The following is a 27,543-nucleotide window of genomic DNA, read 5'->3' as shown; positions in this document are numbered from 1 at the left end:
TGCAGTGAAAATCTGGGTCGCAACTCGCGAGTTCATCACGGGACTGTGGGCTTCGGGGGATGTGGACGAACTTTGGTCGCCCCGTGAGTATAATGACCCGAAACTCCTATTTCTATTTTATTTTTGTTCTTCTAGTTTTTCCCCCTTAAAAATTCGTGTGAGATGAGAGGATAAGATTGCGCCTTTCTTTCCCAATTATAATGGCTTCAAAAATATGACTAGTTGATAGTCTGGAACTAAATTTTTCTTATGGTCAAATGACATGCATTTTCTTTCGGCTAAAACAATGTTGGATTTTTGCCCAGTCAGGTGTTTCGTGTTTGGTGTTAATCTCTTGAGTGATAGAGCGAGAATACTTAGCTTGTTGTACAGTCAATCATTCTCATATACAAGTACTTAAATTCATAAAGTAACTACCTTTTTTTTTTATTATTTAGTTCCTCATTTAACTTTTTCATAAGGACTTTGGAGAACCAGTACATTTTTCATGTCTATTTCGCCTAGAAAAATGGACATCTTATCTGAAATAACTCCTAATAAAAATAGCTGTACACACTCAGTTCAACGACTAAAGGCGCAACAAGAAAATTAACTAAAAAAAACCATTCTCTTTATAATGCCTTTTAAAGGTTAGACAATAAATGTGGAATGACTGGGGTGTGTTTTGACCAGGGGCGACTGAAGCGCTTAAATCTTTGCGATGGCTTTAAAAAAGAGGGGCCTTGTACACATCCGCTGATTGCGTATACAGATACTAAATGGGGGCAAAAGTAGACAGGAGTAGGATTGGAAAAAACGTGTATTTAATTCCTTTTTGGGGAGATACTTTCGCAGTGACATTAGCCTTAATTTCGTTACAGCCGAGGCATTTAGCTCCAGTATGTTTTATTTACAGGTTCACTGCTACATGTGTGCGTGAACCAAACGTTCCGTTTTTCCGTACCAGAGCTTTTGTGTGTTTGACATACAATGAGTCGCTGCTAAAAGTTCGTGATGGTTTCCCCCCTTTTTTTTTTCTTTTCCGAGAGAGAAAAAATTTCCAAAAAAAAAAAAACGGCGACCACATAATGGATTTTTCGGAACATTCTTCCGAAGTGACCAACTTCCTTTTGAATGGAAACATCCTCGTACCCCTGGCACAAAATTTGAGCGTTTCATTTCAGAACAAAATTTCATAAATCGTTTCTGATTGCTGGGATGGCTTTAATCAATAGGTGAGCACAATAACAAACGTTTCTAGACCAGTACTGACGATCTTATTGAAACTATACACTCCGGATAAATCCAGAAAGAAGGGATCTAGAGCGCATCCGCTAAAGGTGGATGAACGAAGCAACAGTGCCATCCTCTTGTCTCATAGAAAATAAAACGCATCAAATGGTCTGCGACGAGGTGTTGAATTTGCCATAACCGTTGGCGATAACGTTCGAAATTCCCAAAGTCTTAAAGACTTCGATAAAGTCAAATAATTTTTGTTTGTTAGCTGATAGCAATTGACGTGGAGGCAGATGGCTTCTGAGCAGACTTGTTTTATCCGGTTATGCAGGACATACAGATGGAGTGGAGCGCGAAAAGAAAAGTTTCACGAGAGAAATTCCGCCCAGAAAGCTTACATAACCAACACAGGAACCGCTTTCACGATATTTTTGTCAATAGATGGCGAGCATTCACGGTGTTCACGATTTCTGAAATCTGACAACCTGGCACTATTTCCCGCGAGTGGGTAGGGTGTTTTGCATGTTCATTTTTTATTCGGGTCTTGTCGGAGACGATTGGATGTTGTTTCGTGACAGAGAGCATGTTGGCACAATGCAAAGATGCTTTTTCACTTTTGTGCGTGCTCCAAATAGGGAAGGCAAAGCAAGTGAAGCCCACGTACATGTTTGCTGCATGTTTTTGATCGGGCCTTGGCGGTTCGTCGTTGGGAGATTCTGTCTTGAAGACCTTTGATCTTCATTCCGAAAGTACAATTTTAATAGTAGCCTTACCAGTTGCAAATTGCAAGAGTTTTGTTGAGCTTTATATGTTTGCCTTACACATCTTTCCGTCGATTCTGTAATTCAAACAAACAACGCCCATGAAAATGAGATAATGGTATGTGTTAGTGAGAGTTGGGAGGAGCAAAGCAGCATATTTTGTTTCATTATATCTCAACGTTATAAATTTTTTATTTGTTTTTCCAGAGTTGTAAATGTTTGATTGGGATCTTCCAAAGTTGTAAACATTTGACCTGGGTCTTCCAAACATTTTGGCAAAGGATTTGGTTGCCAGTGGAAATGGAATGCTAAAAGCTTTGGTGAGTTTTTTAAAAGTTAATTTTGTAGAAATTTTATTTGTTAGGTAATCTTATTATAAGGACAAAATGGTTAAGAATGATGCATTTCAAGAAAGATACCAAAGGAAGCGTATCATTCCAATTGGCTAAAACAGTTTTTAAAAAATTTGCTAATTTCCATTCTTCTGTATTTTATGTATGTATTTTACTTAACTTTATTTCATCTAACATTTCCAGGATGCCTGTACCATCATAGTAATTACAGTCACAGTGTTTTAGCTGATAAAAAAAAGTTCAGTTGAATAACATGTCTTTTTCAAATAAGAATCATTCTGGACTTCCATCTTAATTGTTTACAAGCATATGCAATCAACTTCAGAACTTTTATATTTTGCTAATCAATCCTTTTCCATTCTTTTTTTCAGGCAGTTGTTGCAGAATATATGGAAAGGGATTTTTCATGTTGTCTGAATAAAACACAACTACAAGAGATCAGAGAAATGCACCCTACCGTCTTTTAGCTTGTGCCCTTGTATTACTTTTCTCTTTTTCAAAAGATGTGTAATGTTTTACTGTATTATGTTTCATGTCATTTTTATAGGTAGGCATTTTCAGTAGGAAAGCTACAGGTGTGCATGCAGTTATTCTGCTGTATTTGTCCTCCTGTCTGAAGAGCTGTACAAGCACAGGAACTTCTTAAAAGTTGGCTAATTCCTGTCTACAACATAAGGATTGGAAAACAACTTTTCCACTGTGATACTTATAAAAATTAATACTTTAAACTGCTTTTTATATACACTTCCTGTGTATAAATCATTTTCTCTCATATCATTTTCTGTTTTAATAAAGGACATCAGGCAGGCAGAGGAAGAACATACGGCACGGATTGCATATCGTGGGAGAAGAAATAGTAAAATTTTTATTGGCCAAAAAATCGGTGACGAAGAAATCTTTATCAAGTGCGTTCGTCTTGTAGTTGGACTCTAGGGCTTTATTTCCGGCGAGGGATATTCTTGATTCTGGTAAAGTTCTGGTATTTAAATCGCTTAATCTGGTATGTTAACTGGCTAACCGTAACCTTACTTTATCAGGTGTGAAGCTTGCTGTTAAAGAGCGATGTACGCAAAAAGTGGTGGCCAAAACTGTCACGTACTGCGTTTACGCCATCTGTGGAGCTTAACACGCGTAGCTCAAGTTGTTTTGCAGGCATTACAAACTAGAGGCGCTGATAACAGTTGACACCACCAGGTGGCCGTTGAATCATGAGACAACGCGGAAGGTAGTTAATTAGATTGGTTTCTGTGTTGTGAAACTTAGCATTGGTTCCATTATGCACGTGTCGCACCTAGCCAGAAGAAAAAATTCTGTCTCCATTTCGCGCAATTGGGTAAAGATGTTTGAATGATCGTTGTTAAAGCATCTCGGGCATTAAAGTGTGTACGATTTGTTTTAATGATTGTACCAACAGTGTTTCCACGATGCACGTGTTGCAACCATCTAGCAGAAAATAGTTATTGAATTTCATTGGCTTCAATTTGGTAACTACTTTTGGATTATCGTTGTTAAAGCATATCTTTGGTATTACATCACTTGCTGTTATATCTGAAAAAATTCATTCTATCTATGTGATTGGAATGATACAGCTTTTAATTAGCTGTTATAACAGAAATGTGTTCTGTGAAAACTTTTTTTAAAAATGTATTCTCGATATAACTTGGGCTAAAAGGACTAGTATTTCTTATTAGGTGCCAACAAACTATCCTTTTGGGTATTTATGAAGTATTTCCATTTAAACTATTAATTTTTTGTTTTTCATTTAGATGTCTGCATTTGTATTTGACAACTTCAACAGGAGAGATTTATGCCAGGAGAATTCAAGCTGTTCAGGAAAACAGAGCCCATTGTAATTCCAGCTATGGAGTCATACAACTATTTTGTTGGCAATAACAAACATGCTGCATGTGTTTGGATCAACCATGGAAACTAAATGCAACTTCTTTCACAGGTATGACACTGATTGTGATGTTGAAGTTGTTAGTTGCTTCTGATGGACCAATTTTTCTTTCATTTATGAATGTAGGCTGTTAGTTTCTTTTAAACTTAAAATCCTATATTTCTCCTTAATTTTTCTTAACCTCACTTGAATCTTGTTTTAATTCAGTTTAAAATTTTTTATATTTGATTAGTAATCCTTACTGTTAGCTGTTTTCCAGATCTATAGTGTGTTGCTGATGTAAAAACCATGATACAGTCTGAACTTCTGGCAGGAATTTAAAGAGGTATTTTTTAGGAAAATTGAAGAGATTACTAGAAAAAAGGATTTGTTCATGTGAAAGGAAAAAATTATTGGCGTTCAAGTTCGACTTGGGATTAGATTTTGTCAATCTCATCCATAACCATTGGCTATACAGCACGTTTCAGATCTTAACTAGTGTTTGAACCGTGTTTGTCTAGAGCCTAAAGTGAGGGGTTTGCCGTCACAATGCGGCATTGGCATTAGTAATTATTGATGAACTAACTGCCCAGGCAAGTGTTACCATTTATCGCATAAAGGATTTCCATCATGTTTGTATATGTTTTTAAGGCCAAAGAAGTTTAGAGCAACTTCAGTTATTAAAGATTGTGGCGATGCTAAAATAAGGGTAATTTTAAAAAAAAAATTACTGTAGGATAATATTGATTTTGTTTTTAACTACAGTGAGTGGAATGGAAAAAAGATACTTTCAAAGTATGATATTGTTTCGTCCAAATTTATGTCAAGTACATTTTCCAACGCCAGGAATGGAAAGGTAATATTTGTTGACGTTGTATTAATGAATTTTATTTGTTTTATTTAGTTTTTTTTTTTTTTTTTTCTCTCACAGATTTTTGGATGTGCCTCGTATCCTAGTGCTGGAATAATAAAATGATGAAATACTTGGATCTGTTATAGTAATGCCAGCAGAAATGTAACTACAGTGATCATTAACGAATTCATTTGAATTTTTTTTTTGTGTTTGCTCTATTCTGTTTCCACTAGTATCGACCCATTTTTCCTGAACATAATCGACAATCGTTCATAAGAAATCAACATGCATGATTACCGCCATTCTTTCAGGTTTCCGATCCTGGCAATGCTAAAAGGGATGTAAACTTTTCAGTTAATTCTTATGCCATACCTGATGTACTGAATTTTTTGTTTATTCAGGATAATTCTCCCCAGTTGAATTGAGATGTGGTTGCTGCAGCTGCTATACAGTTCTTTAAAAAAAAAAAAAAGGATACACAATCGAGGTAGTTGATCTTCATTCCTATACTCCTTTACCGTTGACGGTATGTTGTTCATATTTCGTAAAGTTCTTTGTGTGTTTATCGTCGGATGTTGTCTATTTATTAATCAGCTTTATCCCAGTTTTAATTTTCATCAAACCTACGCTAGACATGTATAGTCGTGGGTGTTGGTATCTTTTATTTTTGACGTTTTCACTTTCCGTTTACCGACTGTTACCCAGAAACCTGACAAAAAGTTGGAAAAAAGTACGATGAGAGTTGAGGAAGCGCAATGGAAATAGAAGAGTGAATTGACTTTGATCCAGTGTATAGAAGCTTTTGTGCGTGACTCATTCTCGTCCGGTGTCTCCTCAAGCAAGGTACCATACCTTTTGTTACACGTATATTTCTGTTTCAGATTGTCATGCAGACGAGATGTTAGCTGGTGTATTTCCTTACATCCGCTAACAATAGACAGTCAACTAACACGTCTCACGTGAAAGCGATTATGCGAGATGTCAAGGAATGGTAAGGACCATCAATAGTGTTCGTAGTATTGTTATGTTCTATTACAACCTGTTTTGCAATTTGCTTTTTTTTTTGATCGGCTAATTTTGGATTTGAAATAAGAACTATAGACTTTTAAAATTTTAATTTAAAAAGCAGTGATATAACAAACAAAATTTCTTAGTCTCCTAGTGCTGCTGATGGAGTTAAAAACATTTGCTCACCGTAGTTGGAAACAGTTGCTCAGCAGATGGTGTTTGAAAACAGTTCCTCCCTACTGGAAAACTTCATCACTTCATTTGCGGATTCAGTTGCATTTTTGTCGTGGAAACAAGATAAATCCACGATTCTGTGGCGCCTTTATCGTCTTTGTTTTCACAAATGACACGTTTAAGCCGATCCTAAGAGGGTGTGAAGAGAACGAATGATAACGCTATTCCCAGGTGATGATGAAGGTAATGAATATTAACGGTATTCATTGGTGGCGTTGAAGAGTAGATGGTACCGCTAAACATAGATGGCGCCAAAGAATAGATGGTACCGCTAAACATAGATGGCGCAGAACGTACCGCTAAACAGATGGCGCCGAAGAATAATGGTACCACTAAACATAGATGGCGCCGAAGAATAATGGTTCCACTAAACATAGATGGCGCCGAAGAATAATGGTTCCACTAAACATAGATGGTGCCGAAGAATAATGGTACCACTAAACATAGATGGTGCCGAAGAATAATGGTACCACTAAACATAGATGGCGCTGAAGAATAGATGGTACCACTAAACATAGATGGCGCTGAAGAATAGATGGTAATGGTAAACATAGATGGCGCTGAAGAATAGATGGTACTGGTAAACATAGATGGCGCCGAAGAATGAATAGTTACGTTATTCATAAATGACTTCGAAAATGGATATTACGTTAAAACTAGGTGGCATTCAAGGTGATGAATATTTAATGTTTTCATAGGTAGCGTTGAAGGTAATCAGTGTTTATTGTTCTTGATAGGTGGTGTTTAAAGTAATCAGTATATATTGTTGATAGGCGACACTAAAGGTAATCTGTATTTAATGTTGTTGATAGGTGGCGCTGAAGATATTCAGTATTTGTTATTGATAGGTGGCGTTAAAATAATCTCTGTTTAAGGTAATCAGTATTTATAGTTGTTGATAGGTGGCGCTAAAAGTAATCAGTATTTAATGTTGTTGATAGGTGGCATGCATGGTATTGAGAATATTCACGGTATTCGTGGATGGTGTTCGATGTGATGAGAACGTTGTTAATTGTTAGTAAATGGCGACGGTACGTTGTTATCCATAGATGGTGTTAGGTCAGTGTTACACCAAAGGAACACATGAATGTGCAAAGTTTCAAGCTTGGTTAAACCCGTTCAAAAAGAAGACGAAAGATTTTCGCCAGCAACAGAATGAAGCAATGCGAGCGCTGGAAAAGTTTGGTTAGATACTGTAAGCTTTCTTTCGCCTCGGGAGTTTTATCATTTTCTTTTCTTAATAGTGGTGGTGGGTTTCTTCGTCTAAAGCTCGAAAGGAACTGGATGTATCTGTACCAAAAGCTAAAACATTTATGGTTGGAACACGGCAACGCATTGATTAATGTTTCACCGTTATTGTACCAGATGCCAGCCTAACAACATTTGAGGCAGCCTCTCATACTGTCTTCCAATTGTATCATATGAATCAATTTATATTTGGGTTTGCAAATGTGTGATAACTTATTTGTTTGGTTAAAGAGACCTGCATGTGTTTTTGCTTAGAATTCAGAAATCGTGAGGCAATTCAGTAACTATTGTGTGTTCTGGCATTGGCATAATGGAATCTGGTATGATTTTACAAGTTTTTATCGTACAGAATGATTAGAATAGCAAAAAAATTGTAACAGTACATAATGATTTTAATGTGATGTTATTTTCATGAATTCAAACAGGTGCCAAGTGACAAAAAACCAATGCTGTTGATAGCTTATTTGCCTAGTTACAAATGCCAACAAGTTTATTTTGGAAGGACAGAAAACAAAGCACGAGTAGAAATACTGGCAGATGACTCAGCAAGGAACAATCTTGGATTTTACTCTTCTGTTGGAATATGGCATACTACCAACATTTTCTTCTCACAGGTATTTTCTGAGTTTTCTCGATAAGACTGCAATTTTACATAAGATGTTACTCATTTGTGTAAATGTGAGGTCCTCATCACTCTGCAAGCAAAACTGGGTTGTGATGTAATGAAATTGGTTCTCACTGTTGGAATGGATTGTGGAAGTTTGGTAGACTTCATGTCATCTCTTAAAGTCTATAAGGTATTGGTGTTGGGAGATATTGAGTTTTAGAATGATATCAAAGTTAGTGAAAACTATAATAGCGAAGTAGTTATTATAGAATCATTAGACCAATAAGCCATATTTTCAAACTAAAATCTTCCTCTTTGGTTTTAGGTGTCTTCAATGGCTTAGCGTCTGATGTTCATTAGTGCACCTTCTATTGACAAGTGTACAACAATTGAGCCTTATACACCTCACCACCATGCATATTCTGCATGTGTTTTTGCACTAGCTACTGGTGCATTCTTGTTGAACCTCATTTATTGGAACTGGCAGTACAAGCTGATCTGCGATTACATGGCAAAGTTCATCGTCCGATAACAAGTTCAGTTAATTAATTGAAATTCAGATATCGTTGCAGTCGTTTCGGTGTTTGAGCTACGTTCCACTTGCAGGATCTGTCCAGCTGTATTCAACAACAGTCGTGTGAATGAAAATATGTGCAGCCGTAAATCTGATAGTCCAGCATTCGCAGCTGATCCTTCAAGAGTTAAGTCGATTGTTAAGGACTTGCGCCAATTAAGTATGTCTCCCATATCATCTGCAAGAGTAGCGGAGAGGATATTCAATGATTTCACGCCTGATGGTCAACCTGTAGCCAAGCGTTAGCTCATCCAGCAACTAATGGTTGGTTTTGGTGAAGGTTCACCGTTCATCAGATACTCGGACAACGACAGACTTCCAAACCGAAACTTGTAAAGGTACACGCACTACTTTTCGTGCTTTTTGTCACATTTTACGGTTTCAAATTGATTCTCAGGTATGATGTGTCTCTTGGTCTCATCTCGTCGCCTTTATTTTGATATTTATATCAACGAAAGAAAAAGAACAGTTTGAGTATGTGCGGTGATCTACATGCAGAAACAGCAGGTAAGAAATGAAGTCCCATTTTAAGCAAAAATATGTAGAATCATTTTGTGCTAAAAATACCGTTTGATGTTGATCGGGTACGCGCATATTGAACAGAATGAAATCGTTGTTAAATGTTGTATTGTTCAAATAATGTATTGTCCTAGAAATAGTTAGATTTTTGAATAAACAACTTTTTCTGCAATTCGTTTTTCATTTAGTTGTAAATAAAACACTTTGTCGGACCTTATTTTAGTTGTAAAGAAAAAACTAGATGTCACTGGTGCGCTACCTTTATTGTTTTGCGATGACGTTTGACAGTAGTGTGACAAGTGAAAGTTGTGTTTGAAAATTTCGGTTCATTGTGTTTTATTCCAACGAAAAGTTACATAAAATTAACTGCAATTAAGTGATGTGTTTCCTGTGTAGTTGCTGGAAGTTAAGCATACCAAAGTGTTCATTTTTTATGTAACGGGTATTCTTGTAAGCTATGCAAGATGCCAATTCTGAACAGTCATAGACTGCCATGTTAAGTGACTTTGGCATTCCACCATGTGCATTGAGAGGTATCTAACTTGTATTTTGCCCATCAGTATACCAATTGAATTATTCTACCTTTAAGCTCTTGTTTGTGGAACTTGGAACACAAAAGATACTAACCTGGAGGAAGGTTACCAATATTGTGAATTCCTAGAATCAAAACACATTATCTCATTCTCTTACCCGTTGCCCAGTTATGAGAATCAGTTTTGATCTGGTAGACACATCATGTTCCACTTCGTTTTGTTACAAGCGATTAACCATCACCAGCCAACACACATAGACATGGACATCAGACCAATCACTTGGTATTTTAAGCTTTTACACTGGCCTAGTATTGCTTTGCTTAAATTTCACTTCCTGCCGTAGGAGTGCCAAGCCTTTGAGTTCTTCAGCAAAATTGGCGGCTTTACAATTTTTTCAGTCTTCGGACAACATTCATAAGTAAAGTTGCCTGCTCCGTTATAATTAAGCCAAAAATCGTATATTCCTCATGTAGTGATACGTTTTCCTCATATTTGTCATAAGAACCATGCCATCTCCTTCTTTAGTTCCACGACGCAAAATTCGTTCGCTCCATCGTCCGTCTTCACCTCACTCTTCGCCCCGTGTTCGCCTTGCCCGTCGCATCACCTTCGCCTCGTTTTCGCCCCGTCGTCACTTCGCCCCGTGTTCGCCTTGCCCGTCGCATCACCTTCGCCTCGTTTTCGCCCCGTCGTCACTTCGCCCGTCGTCCCATCGCCGTCTCGCCCGTCGTCCCGTCGCCGCCTCGCCCGTCGTCCCGTCGCCGCCTCGCCCGTCGCCCCGTATTCGCCTCGCCCGTCGTCGCCTAGCCCGTCATCCCGTCGTCGCCCTTTCTATTGGTATTGTGTGTGTATTTTGTAGTGTTTATTGTTAATTAACCCATTGGCTGCCACCCACCGTTTATCCCCTTTTTTTTTTAGCTTGACAGGGACGGGCCGCGCTGTTCTGCTCCATGGTCTATTTGCCATGGGGTGGAGCAGTCGCAACTGCCCAAGATTGGCCAAACGGCCCTTAGGCAATGCACCACAGGGAATTCCCTTCTTCGATGCGGTTAATGAGACCTGGGGTGTGCATTCCCGTAAAGGTCTCATGGCCGTGTCAGCCCGGACTTGCCCTCGGGCAAGTCCCTTTGGTCGCTATCCCTATGATAGCGACGGTAGCGACTGTAGTTAAGGTGGCGTGGCAGCCAAAGGGTTAGTTTTAAGTGTACTTATGTATGTATTGTATGTGTATTATGTAAAGTGGTGGATTTGAGGGTGGAAGGAGGGAAAATAAAAATATTTAAAATGATTTAAATTTTTTATTTATTTATTTAACTGTAGAATGACTGATTTGGGGATCGAACCCAAGAAATCTCACATGATAATCACGTGCTTTACCATCAATCTAACCACTCTTCATTTAATGTGAAAAAGTCATTCCATAATAACCTAGTGTAAAGCTCATTTCAACATAGCCATAAAAATCTAAAGTGGACTATATAAGGACGGTCATGGCACAAATGTAGAGTGCTGGTCTACAGTGTCAAACGTCTGTGGTTCAATTCCTAGACCGGAGACTATTGCTTGAACGCAGGTCAAGGAATGGGATGAAAAATCTCCTGCGAATTAGGCGTCCGTTTGTCAGGGTATAAGAATTTTTGGCATTTTTCGTTATTTTGACATATTAAATGTGAGTTGTGAAAAGAGCATGTCGTGGCGACTCTGAGTATTGAACTCAAGACCTTTGGCTTATGAAGCCGATGCTTTACCGTTTAGCTATTTCACATATTTTAATACTACTATTAATAATAGTGAACCTAGGCATAATACTTGGACTTAGAAAAAAAAAGCAAGCTGCCTTTTCGTTGCCTGACCATTCACTGGCTCAGAACAGCGAAGCCAAGACCCAGGCCACTCGCCTTTACGAATACCAATACGTAATATCCTGAATACCCTTTATTTCTCAGACGGGTGATTTTCCATTGTTTCATATATTGCACATCAGTTGTAAAGCAAAAACCCTTTTTTTTTCTCTAGTGTTTTTTACGTTATCGACTTGAATTTTTCGTTTGTATCACCTGTCAGTCGCCTCTGAAAACAGTGGCGCATTTAACGTCGAAAAACAATCACGACCACAGTTCCGTGGAAATAACGGTCCAGTACAAGTTGTGCATTTGACAAATACAAAAGAAACGAATGGAGCAAATAGAAAAAAAAACTCGTCATATTTTTCATATACTGCTTTTTTACACACACTCAACACATAATAATATTAATATTAAACTTGACTTAAAAAACACGTCGGTTAACTTAAGACATTAAAACATGACAGGACAGGGAAAATGGGAGAGACAAAAGCAATGACTTTTTAAAATTAAATTTTCTTTTTCTTTCTTTGCTTCTTTCCCATTTTCCAATACAAAAAGTAAAAGAAAAAAAAATGAAGAATTTACTCACATGCACAAATAAAGAAGATTGTTTAACAGGTGATGGTGGTGCGTGATAGGTTGAGCGCCCATGGCAGTACCTTCACCCAGAGCCGGATCGGGAACTAGATGGGAGTTGTTTCCACGATGTCGGTTTATACTTGCTTTTGCATGCCGTTCTTGCTTGCTCAACGCTTGTTACTGCCGCTGCAGCTAGACTTGTTGTTCACAGGGTGAAAAACCTTTTTATTCCGATCTGCCATTGCCATTGCACAATCACGTCCCTGCGATTCCTACGATCCATCCTAATGAAATTCAAGCGAGAAAGCGACACATTAATTTGCAACACATGATACCATTCATTTCCGAATGAAAAAATATAATAAATCACCACTTGTTCGTGATTACGGGATGACACGATGGTTGCCTAAAGCTTGGCCTGTTCTCGTCGTTAGTCACATAAACAGATTGGTGTTGAACGCAACTGGACAGATCCTTCAAGTGGAATGCAGCGCCAAGCACCGAAACAGCTGTAATAATATGAGAAATCTGATAACAAAAAAGGGATCCATTAAAAGTGTACTGCATTCCAATTTCAATTAATTAACGGGTCTTGTTATCGAACGATGATGAACTATACCATGTTATCGCTATCAGCTCATACTGCCAATTCCGACGAATTCAAAGTTAAACAAGAATACACCAATAGCTAGTGCAAAAACACATGCAGAATATGCAAGGCGGTGAGGTGTATAAAGCTCAAGTGTTGTGCCCTATTCAACAGCAGGTGCATTGATTGAGAGGCTAAGCCATTAAGGAAGTCTAAAGCCAAACGGGAAAATTTTAGTTTGAAAGTATGGCTTATTGATCAAATTATTATATCATTACTTTGCTTACTCATAGTTTGAGCTGACACTGACATCATTCTAAAGCTCAATATCTCTTATCACTAATTCTTTACACACTAGTGATGGCTAATGTCATTAAATCACACATCAGTTGAGCTTGTGGAGTGATATGGTCCTAGCATTTACAGAAATGAACAAAATGCTTATGTATACTCACACAGTATCTTATTGAGAAGGCTAAGCAAATACCTGTGAAAGATGGATATTGGTAGCATCCCATTATTCCAGCAGGAGGGTGAAGACCAAAATCGTTCCTTTCTTAGCAAGCAATCAAAACTTCACCTTACATTCTCTGCTTCCAAGTAAGCTGGTCAGCATTTGCAAATAGGCAAATAAGCAATCATTGACATCTTTTGGCACTGTTTAAAAATTTTTAGTTATTCTGATCATCCATTAAGAAAAAAATTTGCAATATCATACCCGGATTCCATCATAACAATTACAGAACATATTGCGGCTATTGTATTGCCTCGCGATTTTTGAACTCTAAGCAGAAACGCACCCAGGCCTTCTGAACCAAGAAAACAAAAAGCTTACCAGATATTTGCAAACATCAATGTAAAATGATCCACGTGATGCAAGTGCAAGACAGTACGGGTGACTGTTGGCTGGCATCTGGTAGAAAAAACTTATCAGAACGTCGCCCGAGGCTTATATCAATCACAAAATGTTTTGGCTTTTGCCGCAGATGTATCCAATTCCTATTGAGTTTTAGACCAAGAAAGCCATAGTTGGTATAAAAGATTAAATAACAAGACAAAACACCGGGACTTTTAGTATCAGATCAAGCTTTTCCATAGCTTCCTTTTGCTGCTCACGAAATTCTTTCACTTTCTTTTTGAATACGAAGTTACTATTATGGCAACCATGTGCTGGAAATCGCTAATAGTAACTACGTCACTCATCGAAATACCGCCATTAAATTTAATACACAGTTTTCACAAACAAAGTGAAATGACAACGTTTAGTTGTGCTTACCTCCTTTCGAATATTTAAATTAAAGCATATTGATAGGCTTTCATTTTGAACGCCTAATTGTCCTTTACACTTTACCAAAGCTATATCACAGCAATAACAAGCAAAAAAATACTTACATCGTTCATGCACGACACAAATGCAACTGCCGAGAAAAAAGCAAGGTAAGCCATGAGAGGGTCAAGCAAGGTGACTAGCATGGGTAGCCATCTGGCGTTGATGGGACAAACTATAAGAATTTTACCACGCAAGGTTTCACTAACTTAGATGAAAGCTGGGCTTATATTCAGATTACGTGTAAAGAGGCTGAACACTGTAAAACCAAAATTTGTAATAAAATTTTTCAAAATTTTGTAGGTCACGAAATTTTTTACTTACCTCTACTACATAAAATATGCATCAACTTACTTTCAGAAGCAGACTCAGTTCACGCCAATTTAATCAAAATGAAACGTTCATCGGGCAGATACATACTTCGTTCAAATATACTGTCAGCCTTAAAACGAATTAAGTAAAAACGTGACCGTACCTTCCGATTCGTCTGGCTTCATCTTACAAAAAAATCTACGAATGGAAAAGAATTGCATTAAAATATTTTTTTCCATTGACGGAAAAGTAGTGGATTACTTACGTTCTCGTTTGGAGTCGATCCAAAGCGATTTTTTAGAAACCGTATCCATAATTGTATTTTACTTCCATAATTTAAATTATTGGATTTAACGGATCTTCATGGGCATACGGAGCAGCAGCTTTAATGTCATCAACAGCTCCTCAAAAATCCATAGGGCGATCTGTGGCTTTCATGGAGGTGGGGTCAAAACCATCTCCTACACAAACAAACTGAATCATCTCATATCATCGGTAGAATGTCTCGCACTCAAGTCAGATTAAGTTGACCCGATGAATTTCGGTGACAAGGCTGGCCATGGGAGGGTGGCGCTCTTATGCTAGCTATGGAGTCCTATTGGTAACACAGATTTTCCAAGGACTATACAAATCGTCGCTGCATGTAGCTGTGATAAAACTTTATAAAGACTCTGTTGTGATTATGTGTTTTGGTCACTAAACGTAAAGGTCGAAATTGCACCGGTATCAATAGCCTCCGGCAAACTCTTACATCCACTGCTATTGTGGAGTAACATTTCTGTGGATGTCAAATCTGTTAGAAATAAATCCCTTGACAGTGGGGATCCTGTAATGATGTGGACTATCGATGAAAGCATTTCATACATGTCAGAATGAATAAATCTATGCAGTGTCTGCTAGATATGATTGTTTTACCATTACATGGTTCCCGGGAAGAATTGCGCGGGCTACATCGACCGACCGATGGAGCATGATTTCCACGCCGAGTAAAAAGTCTACTGGACAAAAAGTAAGATTCCAGTTTGTATATGTTTCAAGATTTAGTCCTTTTGTAGTGCGTTCCTGGCATGACACAAAATCAGCATTGAATTGATTGTTTCGGCCTTCGTTCGAAAAGTAAAATGTACCTGAGATGTAAGACGCAACCTCAATTTGGGAAGCTTCAGAGTATTTGAGTGACAGATTCCCAAGCCTCTTCATGGCGACCTGTTGTTACAACGTTTCACGATGGCATGAGAATAAAAACTTAGCAGCAAACAATGCGAAAGTTACCCATTTGGTACGCAATCCAGCAAAAAGATATTCTTGCATCCATATTTGATGATTCTAGGTGGACGGCATGATGGAATGCAACGATCGCTTCGTCTGTGCGGTTTAAAGCGGAGAGATGATACCTATATTTCAAAAACATTGTAAATGGAGTTTCGCGGTGAGATATGCATTTTGTTTACTAGCTTTGATGAATTTGTATGTTAAAAGGATCTGCATGAGCAGAATTCGTGAGGCATTTCGACGCCAAAGGTTCGTCATTACGTCTCGGGCATATCTGACATTGACATTTGTGATTTTCATAGATATGCCATTTTTCTTGATCTTAATTTGCTTTCCTCATCATCTACTTTGATTGGAGGTCTTTTCTGATAGTTTTACCTCAGTGAACCTTATCAATACATTGTCATCTTGAGGAGATTTGGCAACTATTCAGCCATAAGAAATCACTGCTATGATTTTTCGTGCTCCTGTAAGTCTTCACAGAACTTGTTTAATGCTTGCAAAGATTTGGTAGACCTGGAGCCTGCAAAAATGAAAATACATCTTTAACACAAAATACGTAGGTTGACACATTTTGATTACAAAGTTCGAGTTGGCTTATTTCCATACAGATTGATGGCACACTGCTTCTCATTTCCGGACTACCACAGTTTAACATAAGAACTCACCAAGTAATTTGCTGGATTGGTTTCACTCAACTCAAGTATTGGTGGTTTACCTACACAATAAGGAAATGTGTTATAGTAATAAACTGTCACCTTTGTCATTACCTCTGACCTGAAAGGCACATGAGGGCTGTTTCTCGTTGGAAGCAGTATTTTCTTTTTTACTCTGTAATTTAGTTGCCATCTATTTTTTATGTTTGTATAGGATTTCTGGAATACATCCTTGATCATGTGGCTGCAAATCACCTGAGTACTCTACTCTATTTATGAAAACATAAAATGGAATTTTTCAAAACAATAAATTATTTGTCTAGCAAGTGATTCTTACAAGTATTTGGTTCTCTATTATCTGAAACATCCGCGTCTTCAAAGTTTTCAGGAAAACTACTGTCCACTACTATCGTTATTTGTCACTGAAACAAATAACTAGGCCCCAGTTGATGGTAATCGGGGTACACAGCCAGGGTCACCATCAGTGTTTCCACTTTCCGCAAAGTGGTATCCCTAGAACGTTGCCAGACTGGGGACATAAATCCCTATTTTTAAAAAAAATAAAATCCCCAGAAAAATCCCTGTTACTTTCATGGCATACTCACATGGCCTACTATAATAACTGCCTGTCAGCGCGCAATACCTCCAGCGCCTAAAACTGCATTGCCAGAGGGGCGTAATACCCCAAACCCACGAATGCAGAATTGAAATGTGTGGGAAAAACAGTGGAAAGTGGAACCTAGCGCCGCGCGTGGCCAGCTTACGGTAGGAAAGGGAAAAAATAGGCTAGATTCGAAGCTACTTATTACTACTTATTATTTACAACAACGTGGTTATAATATACTTACAAAACCACATCTCTTACTTCATCAACAACAACAACAACTTGGCAACACTAACACACGCCTGATGGCGCACAACCTTGACGCACTAATGGTGTTAGATACAAAAAGGAACAACAAAAACTTACGGGTAGCGAATTGGGTCACATATCCCGATGATAAGCTGCCTGCATCCACGAGCCGTCTTTCAGGCCGTGGGGAGGCTAACGAACAGCCTACGTTCAACGATCACCTCTTCTCTACCTTTCAGTTTGTGGTTCGATCTTCGAGGTAGTGAACAGTACTACAGATCGATTTTTAGCCTGGCAAGGCTATTTTTGCCATTTTTAGCCTGGCAAGGCTTTTTTTGGTGTGCCATTTAGCCCCTTTATAGTAGGCATGGCTCTTCTTTTTTCTCTTTTCTTCTCTTTCTTCTTGTTTTCTCTCTTCTTTTTTTTTCTTTCTTCTTGCTTTCTCTCTTTCTTCGTCGTCTTTTCTAGTCTTCTTTTTTTCTTTCTTCGTAGAATCTTGCGTCTTGATCTGTTGTAGAAGCTTGCGTAATCCGATGAGATGAAGCATCTTGCGTGTCTTCAATGAAGAATTGGAGGGGAAGGGAGGGAGGGAGGGAAATTGGCGGTGTCGGGACTTGAACCCGGGGCCTTCAGAATGCGAAGCGAAGGTGGTAACCACTGTGCCAGGACCGCACATCTCAAACAAATTTATTTTTCATCGACCTTCGTTCTAATACCGGAGCTATATAATATGTGACTAATAGTGGTGTCGCGCTGTGGTAGGGCGCTGTGGTATAGCACTGAGATCATACGTCGACTGTCCGTGTTCGGTTCTTATAGACGCCATTGCTTCAAAAAATTTTTTATTATTTTTATAAATGTAAATAAAAAAAATAAAATAACCCATTTTATTTATTTTAGAACAGTATTATATCGAACACATTTTTAAAGCAATTAACCAGTGCCCGTCAAAGCCAAACAAGTTACCAGAAAAATTTAAATTGGCTATGGAAATAAAACCATCGGATTGCCCCATCATATTTGTTTAGTTAAGCAATAAAGATATGGTTTTTTCCAAAAATAATTGTCATCGAACTTTCAACGTTATAAAGCCTCAAGAGAATCACAGCGTTTCCCAATGAACAGTGTGTTGCTCACCTAGATAACAAAATTGTGTGAGAGGCCTCGGGTTCATCATGTCTCAACAACAAATTGTTCATCATGGTTGAACAAAATAGATTCGTAATTCCTACGTATATATTCAAGGAACTCTCCCCAGCTTTTGCAATTGGGTCAAGTGCTTGTCAGAAATTCAGTCGGAGACTTGAGTCTTAAAAAATTCGGCGTGCGATATGTTTGGCACAGACGTTTTGAGGATCAAATGGAGTTCGTGGTGTATCCTATTCAGTGTTACTTTCTGAAAAGCGTACCGTTCACCATTGTCCGCTTGGTGACTCTTATTGAGGAACATTTTACTTTTGAAGTTGCATAGAAGCGCCAAAAGCAACAGCGGTTTGGCCAAAAATCTCAAAATCCCGAGAAATCTCCAGAAAATTAAATAGGCCCTGGATAATCCCGGAAACCCTAGATTTCCATAACTGCACCCTAGATTCCAAAAATTTTCCTTAAATCCCCCTAAATAGGGTAATATCCCTAGAAGTGGAATGGCTGGTCACTATGAGAACCCCGGCGCCATTTTTTAGATATGGCCGATTTTTCGGCGCCGAAAACGGCCTACCTTTGACTCGACTACTGATTGGTTAGCAAGCAGATCAACTACGCCTTGGTAAACGTTTGATTTTTTACATTTGGGATGCGGGCCTTAACTAAAAACCCCGATCAAATCACACAGGAGTAAATTAGACACCATTCCCCGAAATGCCTCCCTGATGAGCAAGGAAACACCTCGATCGGCTGGCGCGGGGCCAATCCCTACCATTAGTCACTAGGTGGGCTGCAATCTGACGATGCACTACAGTTTGTCGGTGTGCCTTCCTCGGCCTTCTATAATTGAAGGCGCAAGGCGCATGCGTAGTTCTAAAACAAAACCACGCTATTGCAATTTAGTCTGCTATGCAATCTTTCTCGTGGTTCTCGTATGTGTTTCCTAATAGGAAAATTTCTTGCGTTAATTTGCGTAATTTACATTACGTTAATACAAGGGCGGCTTTGGTGTAATAAAACGATCTTGTTTTTTAATCGATTGAATTTTCCCTAAACAAGTGGTAATTGGTACTTACGTTTCCTGTTATTAGTATAACCTGAATGTATCTTTTTTTTTCAGTTGTTCAACTTTTAGGCCATTTTTACCTGCACAGCTTTTTCTTTGATATTGCGGCCGCTTTTGCCCGTCACAGTTTTTTTCTTTTTGGCATTGCGGCCCGTTTTCGCCCGCCATATTTTTTCCCTCTTGACACTACAGGCCGCTTTTGTCCTCCAGCATAATTTTTTTTTCTTGTAAGACCTTTTGCCCACTGGCTTTTATTTTTTGAATTTTTTATGGGCGCTTTTTCGTTCTCCTCTTTTTTCACTACATTAAGGTGCTAAACCTTCTGGTAAAACCTACTCCAACCAATTAGTAAGGGCCGAAACAATGCAAGGAAGGTTATGTTATCTAAAGACAAACGTGCAGTGAACGTGAGTGCTCAGTGCAACGTAGTTGAGCTATAATAGTTGAAGTTAGCATGGAAAAAGGGAAAAGGAATCAGGAACTCATTTGTAACACAAGCAAACACAACAAATCACACCAAACGAAATAAGCAAAAGCCGATTAGGCCATACTCGACCGTACCATCTTTATTTCTTCTTAATCCCAAAAAGTGCAAATCTCGGGGTTGGGCGATGATCTCGCAGCTCCCACGGCGATCTTGTAGCTCCCTCGGCGATCTTGTAGCTCCCACGACGATCCTCGTTGGGCCTTTTCGGTCCTTTGGCCGGCCAATCTAGATACATAAAATACAAAAAAACACAATTAGTACACTTTGATTAATCATTGATACCTTACTTGGCGACGATCTCGATGATCCCACGACGTCTTGTAGCTCCCACGACGATCCTCGTTGGGCCTTTTCGGTCCTTTGGCCGGCCAATCTAGATACATAAAATACAAAAAAACACAATTAGTACACTTTGATTAATCACTGATACCTTACTTGGCGACGATCTCGATAATCCCACGACGTCTTGTAGCTCCCACGACGATCCTCGTTGGGCCTTTTCGGTCCTTTGGCCGGCCAATCTAGATACATAAAATACAAAAAAACACAGTTGGTACACTTTGATTAATCATTGATACCTTACTTGGCGACGATCTCGATGATCCCACGGCGATCTTGTAGCTCCCACGACGATCCTCGTTGGGCCTTTTCGGTCCTTTGGCCGGCCAATCTAGATACATAAAATATAAAAAAACACAGTTAGCACACTTTAATTTATCACTGATACCTTACTGGCGACGATCCCACGACGTCTTGTAGCTCCCACGACGATCCTCGTTGGGCCTTTTCGGTCCTTTGGACGGCCAATCTAGATACATAAAATACAAAAAAACACAGTTGGTACACTTTGATTTATCACTGATACCTTACTGGCGACGGTCTCGACGATCCCACGACGTCTTCTAGCTCCCACGACGATCCTCGTTGGGCCTTTTCGGTCCTTTGGCTGGCCAATCTAGATACACAAAATACAAAAAAACACAGTTAGTACACTAAATTTCTCAATGATACCTTTTTGGCGATGATCCGTCAGCCCATCGTGACGCGTCGAGATTGCCCTCCTAATTTATCGAGAACGAAATAGAAAAAAAAACAAAGAATTGTTTTTGATTAATCGAGAATGCCAACCTTCTACTTAACTCTAACACGTATCAAATACACGAATGACAATCAGTTTTTAACAAATGGATCCTGGAAAACAAATATATCATTAAAGATGAATAGGCAGGTATGGTCTTAGGGTTGTTAATTTTAACGGTGTGTTTGCATATTGTGGTAAGAGTGTGAATTGTTGTGGAAATGGTAAAATGCATAGGTGGAAAAATACGGAGTGCATTGCGGTGACGCAGTGTAGTGCAAAAGCCACGTGATAAGAATTCCAGCTATTTCACCTTAACTAATTACGTTTTTCGAATCTACCAAGGCTAAACAAGACTAGGTCGGTGCATAGGCAAAACCAAGTGCTAATGTGAGGCTTTCATTGTGAGTGATTGGTGCATTAAAACCAATCACAGAATAGGTATCCAGCAGGTGAACGATGATCTAACCCATGTCTTAAAGGCGTGAATCAGTATTTAACTCCCAAAGAAATATTTCTACACTAGTGCACACCGTGCAGGTGAGTGAGCTACTAAGCTAGAAATCAGAATAGAATTTTGGATTTTCGAAACTGAATTGCCTAAGGTGTTTAATGTGTTCGAGGTCACTGCTAATGGGTAGGTCAATCGAGGTGGGGCGTGCATTTCCTCTGCTTACGACGAAATAGTATTTTATGATTTCAGATTTATGTTCCCTCTACCCTAAATTTTATTTCGGGAGAGCCAGCGGCTTTCCTTGTCAAGCAAAGCGATATGTTTACTAAGTTTTTTCTTTAATTCCAATGAAATCTATGACTCTAAATCTAACCAGCTTCTGTAACTCTGCTTTGTTTTTATGTAGGTAGGTATCGTTCAACCGTTTCTGGGCTTTGGTCTGAGAATGGAAGGAAGTTCGGTTCAGTCAGATCAGCTGTTCGTTGTTTACAGCTCTGTAGTAGAATATTATCTATCTGAAGTACTCTCTGAAGTAGAGTAATACAACAAATTGTGATCTCCATCCTTAGTTTACTCAAAATTAATGGCTCATGATACAATGCGATTCCATTAAGCATCGCTGTTCTTTATAATAATTCAGGTTCCGACTAGCCATTGTTGATTAGACAATAGCGCCACCTAGCGATAGTTTTGTGTTTTATTTTATTTTCCTGTTTTAGATGACATTATTATAATGAATATTGCTGAGTTTAAGTGAAATTTTTTGCTCATGAGCAATGTTTGACTTTTTCATTGTCGAAAACTTAGTAACCGAAATCCAATTCATATGGAAGATGAAATCCAAGCTGTAATGTTTAAAGTTGTGTACAGTGCAACATGGAAACTTTCCATTTTTTTGCTCATGGTCAGCGCATTGAACAGCGTCCCTATGCTATTTATGAGAGGAAGAAGCTCCTTTTAATACAGGGAAACATGCGACCGCATAGGTACGGAGAGAACCTCTTGTCTTGTGGGGCTTTTCGTTGGGCCTTTTAGTACGTTTTCCTGTTTTATTTGATTTTTTTTTTTTTGCCCTTGAAATAATAAAACAAAATGAATAGAAGGCAATACACGCCCAAGAAAGAAAGTGGGATGAACAAAAACTGCGATAAAAAGAAAAGAATTTGGGAGGAAGTCATTCTGGAAACATGCGACCATAGAGACAATTTCCTTATAGAATTCTGGGGAATTTCGGGGTAGACAAAAAAAGCAAAGGATTTTGACTTTGTTGTTGAAAATTCTACAGGATGCCTTATTTTCCATGCTGTGAATAAAGCTTTTTTTTTTATTTCAACGATCCATCAGCTATTTTTAAATTCTATTTTCATTTTGATTGAGCTTTTTTTTTCTTTTTCCAAAAACACTGTGATTTCCCCAGAAATCTGACCTTCACCTTGTCCCATACAACTAAAAGAGTAAAAAAAAAAAAAAAAAAAAAAAAAACAGATTTCCAAAGGAAATTCAATGATCCGGAGAGAATCAAACCTTTGGAACAGGTATAACAATACGCTATATAACTATGGCAAACGCCAGGTCATCACGATATTAAAATTCAGTTTCAAAAAGACGATAATACATAAGAAAAAGTAATTCAAATAAAAATAAGGGACTGGGTTGACAACCAATTTTAACTGGCATACTTACGAACGCGAAGGACAATCAAGCACATAATCAACAGTGCAAAGATCCACGCAATGCTGATTAAAATACCTGCGTAAACATCGAGTCGTTCGATGCCCCATCCTCGGGTAAAAATCGATCTCAAAGATTCAATGGCGTACGTCAGCGGCATCGTATAGGCGATACTGCGGAAATAGAACGGCATCCCTTCAATGGGCCAGCAGACCCCGCTAATAACCGTAAACGGAAGAAAACTTGCCTGCGACAGCAAGAGGGCACTGTTTTCATTGTCACATAACGTGGCAATCAACAAACCTAAAAAAATTTTATCGATGAATGTTAACATCAGAAAAGGTCATTAACTAAATATTAATTTATTACCGAAACACATTCCGACGAAGCCTTGCAGCAGAGTGATAAAAATGGCAAGGACCAGGTTGCCATGACATGGAATACTGAAGATCAGCAACGTGCACATGAACACTAGCGCTGTTTGGCCGATCATGACAGTGAACTGGTTGACCAAATGACCGATCAGAATTTCGGTCATCTGCACTCCTGTAAAATTCAATAGTGTCATTAATTCGAGTTACTTAACAGAGCCTTTCCTTCACTAAGAGAAAGTATCCTGTATGACGTACCAGCCACTAAACTGCGGTCAAGAAGACCTTGCTGTCTTTCAGCGACGAAGATTCCAGCAGTTAACGAAACAGCCATAAAGTATACGATCCTTAAAAACATCAGATGTCTTGTTATGTTTATTTTGAATGATTAATTAAGTGAAAACCAACTCACGAGATAATGAGACCAGGTGCCATGAATTCAGTGTAGGGAGTATCTTTGTGGCCGTACACTGGATCTAGAAACTGTACAATTCTGCTTAAGTATGACGAATAAGTTTTGCAGTAAAACTTCATTTACCACTACTGGGAGGTAGCCAGCTTCTGGTTCAAACTTGCACGATTTCATGAAATCTTGGAAAAAATTCCCATAGGCTTCCAACAGCCATTTTTCGACAAACACGTCAATTTGTTGATCTGCTCGAAACAAACAAAGGGTTACATTTCGATTAGAGAATTTAAAAAATACTCCAAAACTCACTGGAGGAATCCATGTTGATGCTGATTCTACTTCGTATAATGTTTTCGATGTTTACTGCATCTCCCTCAGATTGCCGAATTTCGAATTCTTCCGTAAAATTGTGTCCAAAGTGGATCACACCCCAGACGTTTCCTTTTCTGCCGGCATCCAATGCGGTCGACACACTTTCGTATGGGACCTACATCGAAAGAGTGCAATTACCCTCGTTAATTGTCTTGGCTTCCATTCAGCAACGCGCCAAACGAAACAAACACAGCATTCTACCTGTATGATGTTGTCTTTAATGTATCGAAGATAACGGCAGCTGAGCATCGAGTACGAACAATCTGTTGAGTAGTTGCAAACGCGACCCTGGCTCGGATTCACTTCGTCATTGACAATGGCCATCTTGAGTCCAGTGGGTTCGTGTCCGAGTGTTACATTAAATACGGTCGCTTGGAATGCGGGCAAAAAGTAGAGCAGCACAAAAATCCTTAATCAACCGACAATAATCGAAACCGTCAAATATTGGCTCGACATCTGTTCAATTGGAAAGTTATAAAAACAAACCGCACCCGATGTTCCGAAACGTCACCATAAAATTCTTCCGCACCAGTGCATTTAGCCGATATGAAGATGGAAGAGCCATTCGAAAGCTACGACTTTGATGGCGTTTTGCAGAAATAACGTTATTATCTGCCGTGGGTCCGACAGTTAATTCGCTTAATTTGTCCGTGTTTCTGCTAGCCATTTCGATATCGACTGATGGTGTCTAGAAGTCAAGTAAAATGTACAGTTTAGCTAGTGGGAATCTCAGTAGCTATATTTACCAAGCCATTGGCAGGTGATGCAGAAGGTTCGTCACGGGTTGGTTCAGAGACGCTGATTTGACTAAGCGAGTCGTCAAATGCCATATTAACATGGGCTGCTGAAGGCTGTGGTAATTGAGCTGCTACTTGACTTGTCATGCTAGAACTGGGAACGTTTGTAACCTTGGCTTTTTGTTCGTTAGGACTATTACCGCGGTCCTTGATGCAAAGTTTTAAGAATACTTCTTCTAGTGATGGCAGTTGGTAATGGCTCAACAGGCTGTCTGGTGCTTCTTCCACTAATAAACGACCAGAACGCATCATTCCGATCTAAGATATTAAGAATTCATTAAAAATCTTGTTGAAATTTTTTATTTGTGGTTGAAAATGAATACCATATTAGCTTGTCGCGCTTCTTCAATGTAGTGAGTGGTGACAATGACTGTCCTTCCATGATGGATGCTCTGATGAACAAGATGATTCCAAATACTGCGATAATACACCACAAAAGTCATTAAGAATCGAATATTCAGAAAGTATCAACCAACAAATGCAAAAGAAAGTTCTTTTGGTAGTTTCTAAAAGGACCAAAATATGAAAAAGAGAAAACAAATTCCACAAAAACCGAAACGAAATAAACAAAAACAAAAGCAACACGGGCGCAGGGCTATTTATGGCCGGAGGTTGAGACAAAAAGTACTAATTTCCATTTTTTTTTGTTTTCCTCACAAATCACAGAATGAGTGTTGGACAATAAAAACAAACATCCCATTTAAGGGTCGAGGTCGTAGACAGTCGGGCATGAATGGAACGTATTTTGAATACACACGCACCTGTGCCGGAGTACAGGATCAACGCCAACAGTTGGCTCGTCCAAGATAAGCAATTCAGGCTCGTGAAATAAAGCGACTGCAAACGAGACACGCCGCTGCTGGCCGCCACTGAGCGTCTTGACGGGACGATCGCTGGGAGGAAGGTCCAGCAGCTTGGAAAGAAACTCCAGCTGTGAATCGACAAAGGCCATCCGCAAGTTGTAGATGCGGCCGAAATATCGTAGCGTCTCCGAGATGCTGAAGTCGTTGTACAATGCCAGTTCTTGTGGCATGTAGCCAACACGCGGGCCGGGCACTCCGCTGCCTGGAGTGCCGGGCTCCTGACCCAGTACTATGATCTCGCCGCTATTCAAACTACGGCGGCCAACCAGACAGCTTAATAAGGTCGTCTTACCGCACCCGCTGGCTCCAAGTAATCCGTATCTGAATGAGAATTTAATTGGCTAACGGTTAACGCAGTATTCGTGATGAATGAAAACTATGTTGAATAACATGGCGCTTAACTAGAATCCATCCAAACAGTTAACGGATAAATCCGGTTTCTTTCTTTCTTTTTGTTGTGTTACGTAGTCATCTTCTCTGTTGCTTTCGGGTCTATACATACAAATACATTTAAACTACCGCACCCCCATTTCTTTTTCAATGAATAATTCCGAGAAGCAAAAACAAATGTTTTGATAACTTTCATCCTTGCCAATGAGATATTTCATTCAAAACTATTCTATTAATAGTTAAATTGTTTAACTTACATGGCTCCCTTTTTGATCGTCATATGTAGCCCATCCAGTACTGCACATCGGTTCTCTTTACGTCCATACACTTTAATCGCATTACGGACCGTAACCGCGTGCACGACAGTTCCATCTGATCCTGCGTTAGTTTCACCAATAATCCGATTCGCCGGAACAATCACGTCCGATCCTCCGACGATGTCCGTCATTTTTATTAATGCTTTAATTCACGCACAAAAAAAGCTGCAGGAAAAACAAGTGCATGTGCACCTTTGCCCCACTGATAGAAAAACAACATACGACACGCCAACGAAAGCCAACACAGCACTGAGACAACAAGACCTAATGGGACTGCGTTTGCCGCCAGACTACGAACGACTACATTGTGCGATGGCACCACTGTAGAATAGGTGGGTACATGTAGCCCAATGCCTGAAGCATTGTGTCGCTTCTCTAGTTCTTCTGCGGTATCCCCCATGCTTTTTCGAAGAGAGTACACTCCCTTCCGTAATCAGACTTTTATTTTTTATTTTTTTACCCTCATCCGTAGGTAAAAGCCATCTCGAAAAAGACAAATCCTACTGCGGCATGATTGCTTCAGGCGATGGGCTACATATTGTTGTATCTAACCGAGGGTTGCTGCTTGAACAGGTGAGAAGTAGGCCTGGAAGCCTGGAAAGGAAAAACATAAGATGTTTTCAAGTTATTTTTTTTTCTCTGATTTTCTCTTTCCTATCAATGTTTGGATGGGTAAGCATTCACCTGGTAGGAACTATATACACAACAAATCTCTACCTGTGCAGCAGTGCGTGCTATCTTTCGCATTCCAAGGCCGAATGCATCCCGTAAAAATAATGGCGAATAACAGCTACAGCTGTTCTCGTCACTATGGTGATAACTGTCTATACTGTGTATGGTTAGCGAAAGCTTTTCCTTTTTTTCTCTCTCTCTCTTTCAGCTAAGATGCCTAACCTTCATTTCCTT

General features: G+C 39.2%; 1 protein-coding gene and 3 long non-coding RNA genes across 5 annotated transcripts; 3 read left to right on the top strand and 1 right to left on the bottom strand.

The window, feature by feature from the left end:
• Window positions 1–13: 13 nt before the first annotated feature.
• On the bottom strand, window positions 14–27,224 carry LOC130689549 (ABC transporter G family member 20-like). 2 transcript variants are annotated; one of them, XM_059495722.1, is made up of 13 exons: window positions 26,578–27,224; window positions 25,829–26,251; window positions 25,391–25,484; window positions 25,017–25,325; window positions 24,762–24,958; window positions 24,472–24,679; window positions 24,208–24,385; window positions 24,028–24,143; window positions 23,902–23,972; window positions 23,748–23,836; window positions 23,488–23,664; window positions 23,106–23,421; window positions 14–23 (listed from the first exon to the last, which is right to left on the bottom strand). In XM_059495722.1, exons 1-12 carry the CDS (start codon window positions 26,766–26,768, stop codon window positions 23,114–23,116), a joined length of 2,361 nt encoding a protein of 786 aa, XP_059351705.1. In that variant the 5' UTR covers window positions 26,769–27,224; the 3' UTR covers window positions 14–23; window positions 23,106–23,113. The 2 variants fall into 2 exon arrangements, with proteins under 2 accessions (XP_059351705.1, XP_057368470.1); XM_057512487.2 differs by lacking the exon at window positions 14–23 and having other exon boundaries at window positions 22,329–23,421.
• Window positions 2,220–4,348, top strand: LOC130689635 (uncharacterized). The gene is made up of 5 exons (XR_009421214.1): window positions 2,220–2,296; window positions 2,701–3,297; window positions 3,367–3,662; window positions 3,744–3,813; window positions 4,096–4,348. It is a non-coding gene; the product is annotated as an uncharacterized LOC130689635 (long non-coding RNA).
• LOC130689646 (uncharacterized) lies at window positions 7,046–7,818 on the top strand. Its single transcript, XR_009000781.2, has 3 exons — window positions 7,046–7,178; window positions 7,245–7,488; window positions 7,548–7,818. It is a non-coding gene; the product is annotated as an uncharacterized LOC130689646 (long non-coding RNA).
• LOC130689643 (uncharacterized) lies at window positions 9,614–10,202 on the top strand. Its single transcript, XR_009000778.1, has 3 exons — window positions 9,614–9,784; window positions 9,841–10,066; window positions 10,128–10,202. It is a non-coding gene; the product is annotated as an uncharacterized LOC130689643 (long non-coding RNA).
• Window positions 27,225–27,543: the final 319 nt, after the last annotated feature.

The sequence above is a fragment of the Daphnia carinata genome, chromosome 6 (genome assembly GCF_022539665.2).
Source record: "Daphnia carinata strain CSIRO-1 chromosome 6, CSIRO_AGI_Dcar_HiC_V3, whole genome shotgun sequence".
Lineage (NCBI taxonomy): Eukaryota > Metazoa > Arthropoda > Branchiopoda > Diplostraca > Daphniidae > Daphnia > Daphnia carinata.
The sequence above is the reverse complement of the archived record's forward strand: the minus strand, read 5'-3'. Positions and strand labels throughout refer to the sequence as shown.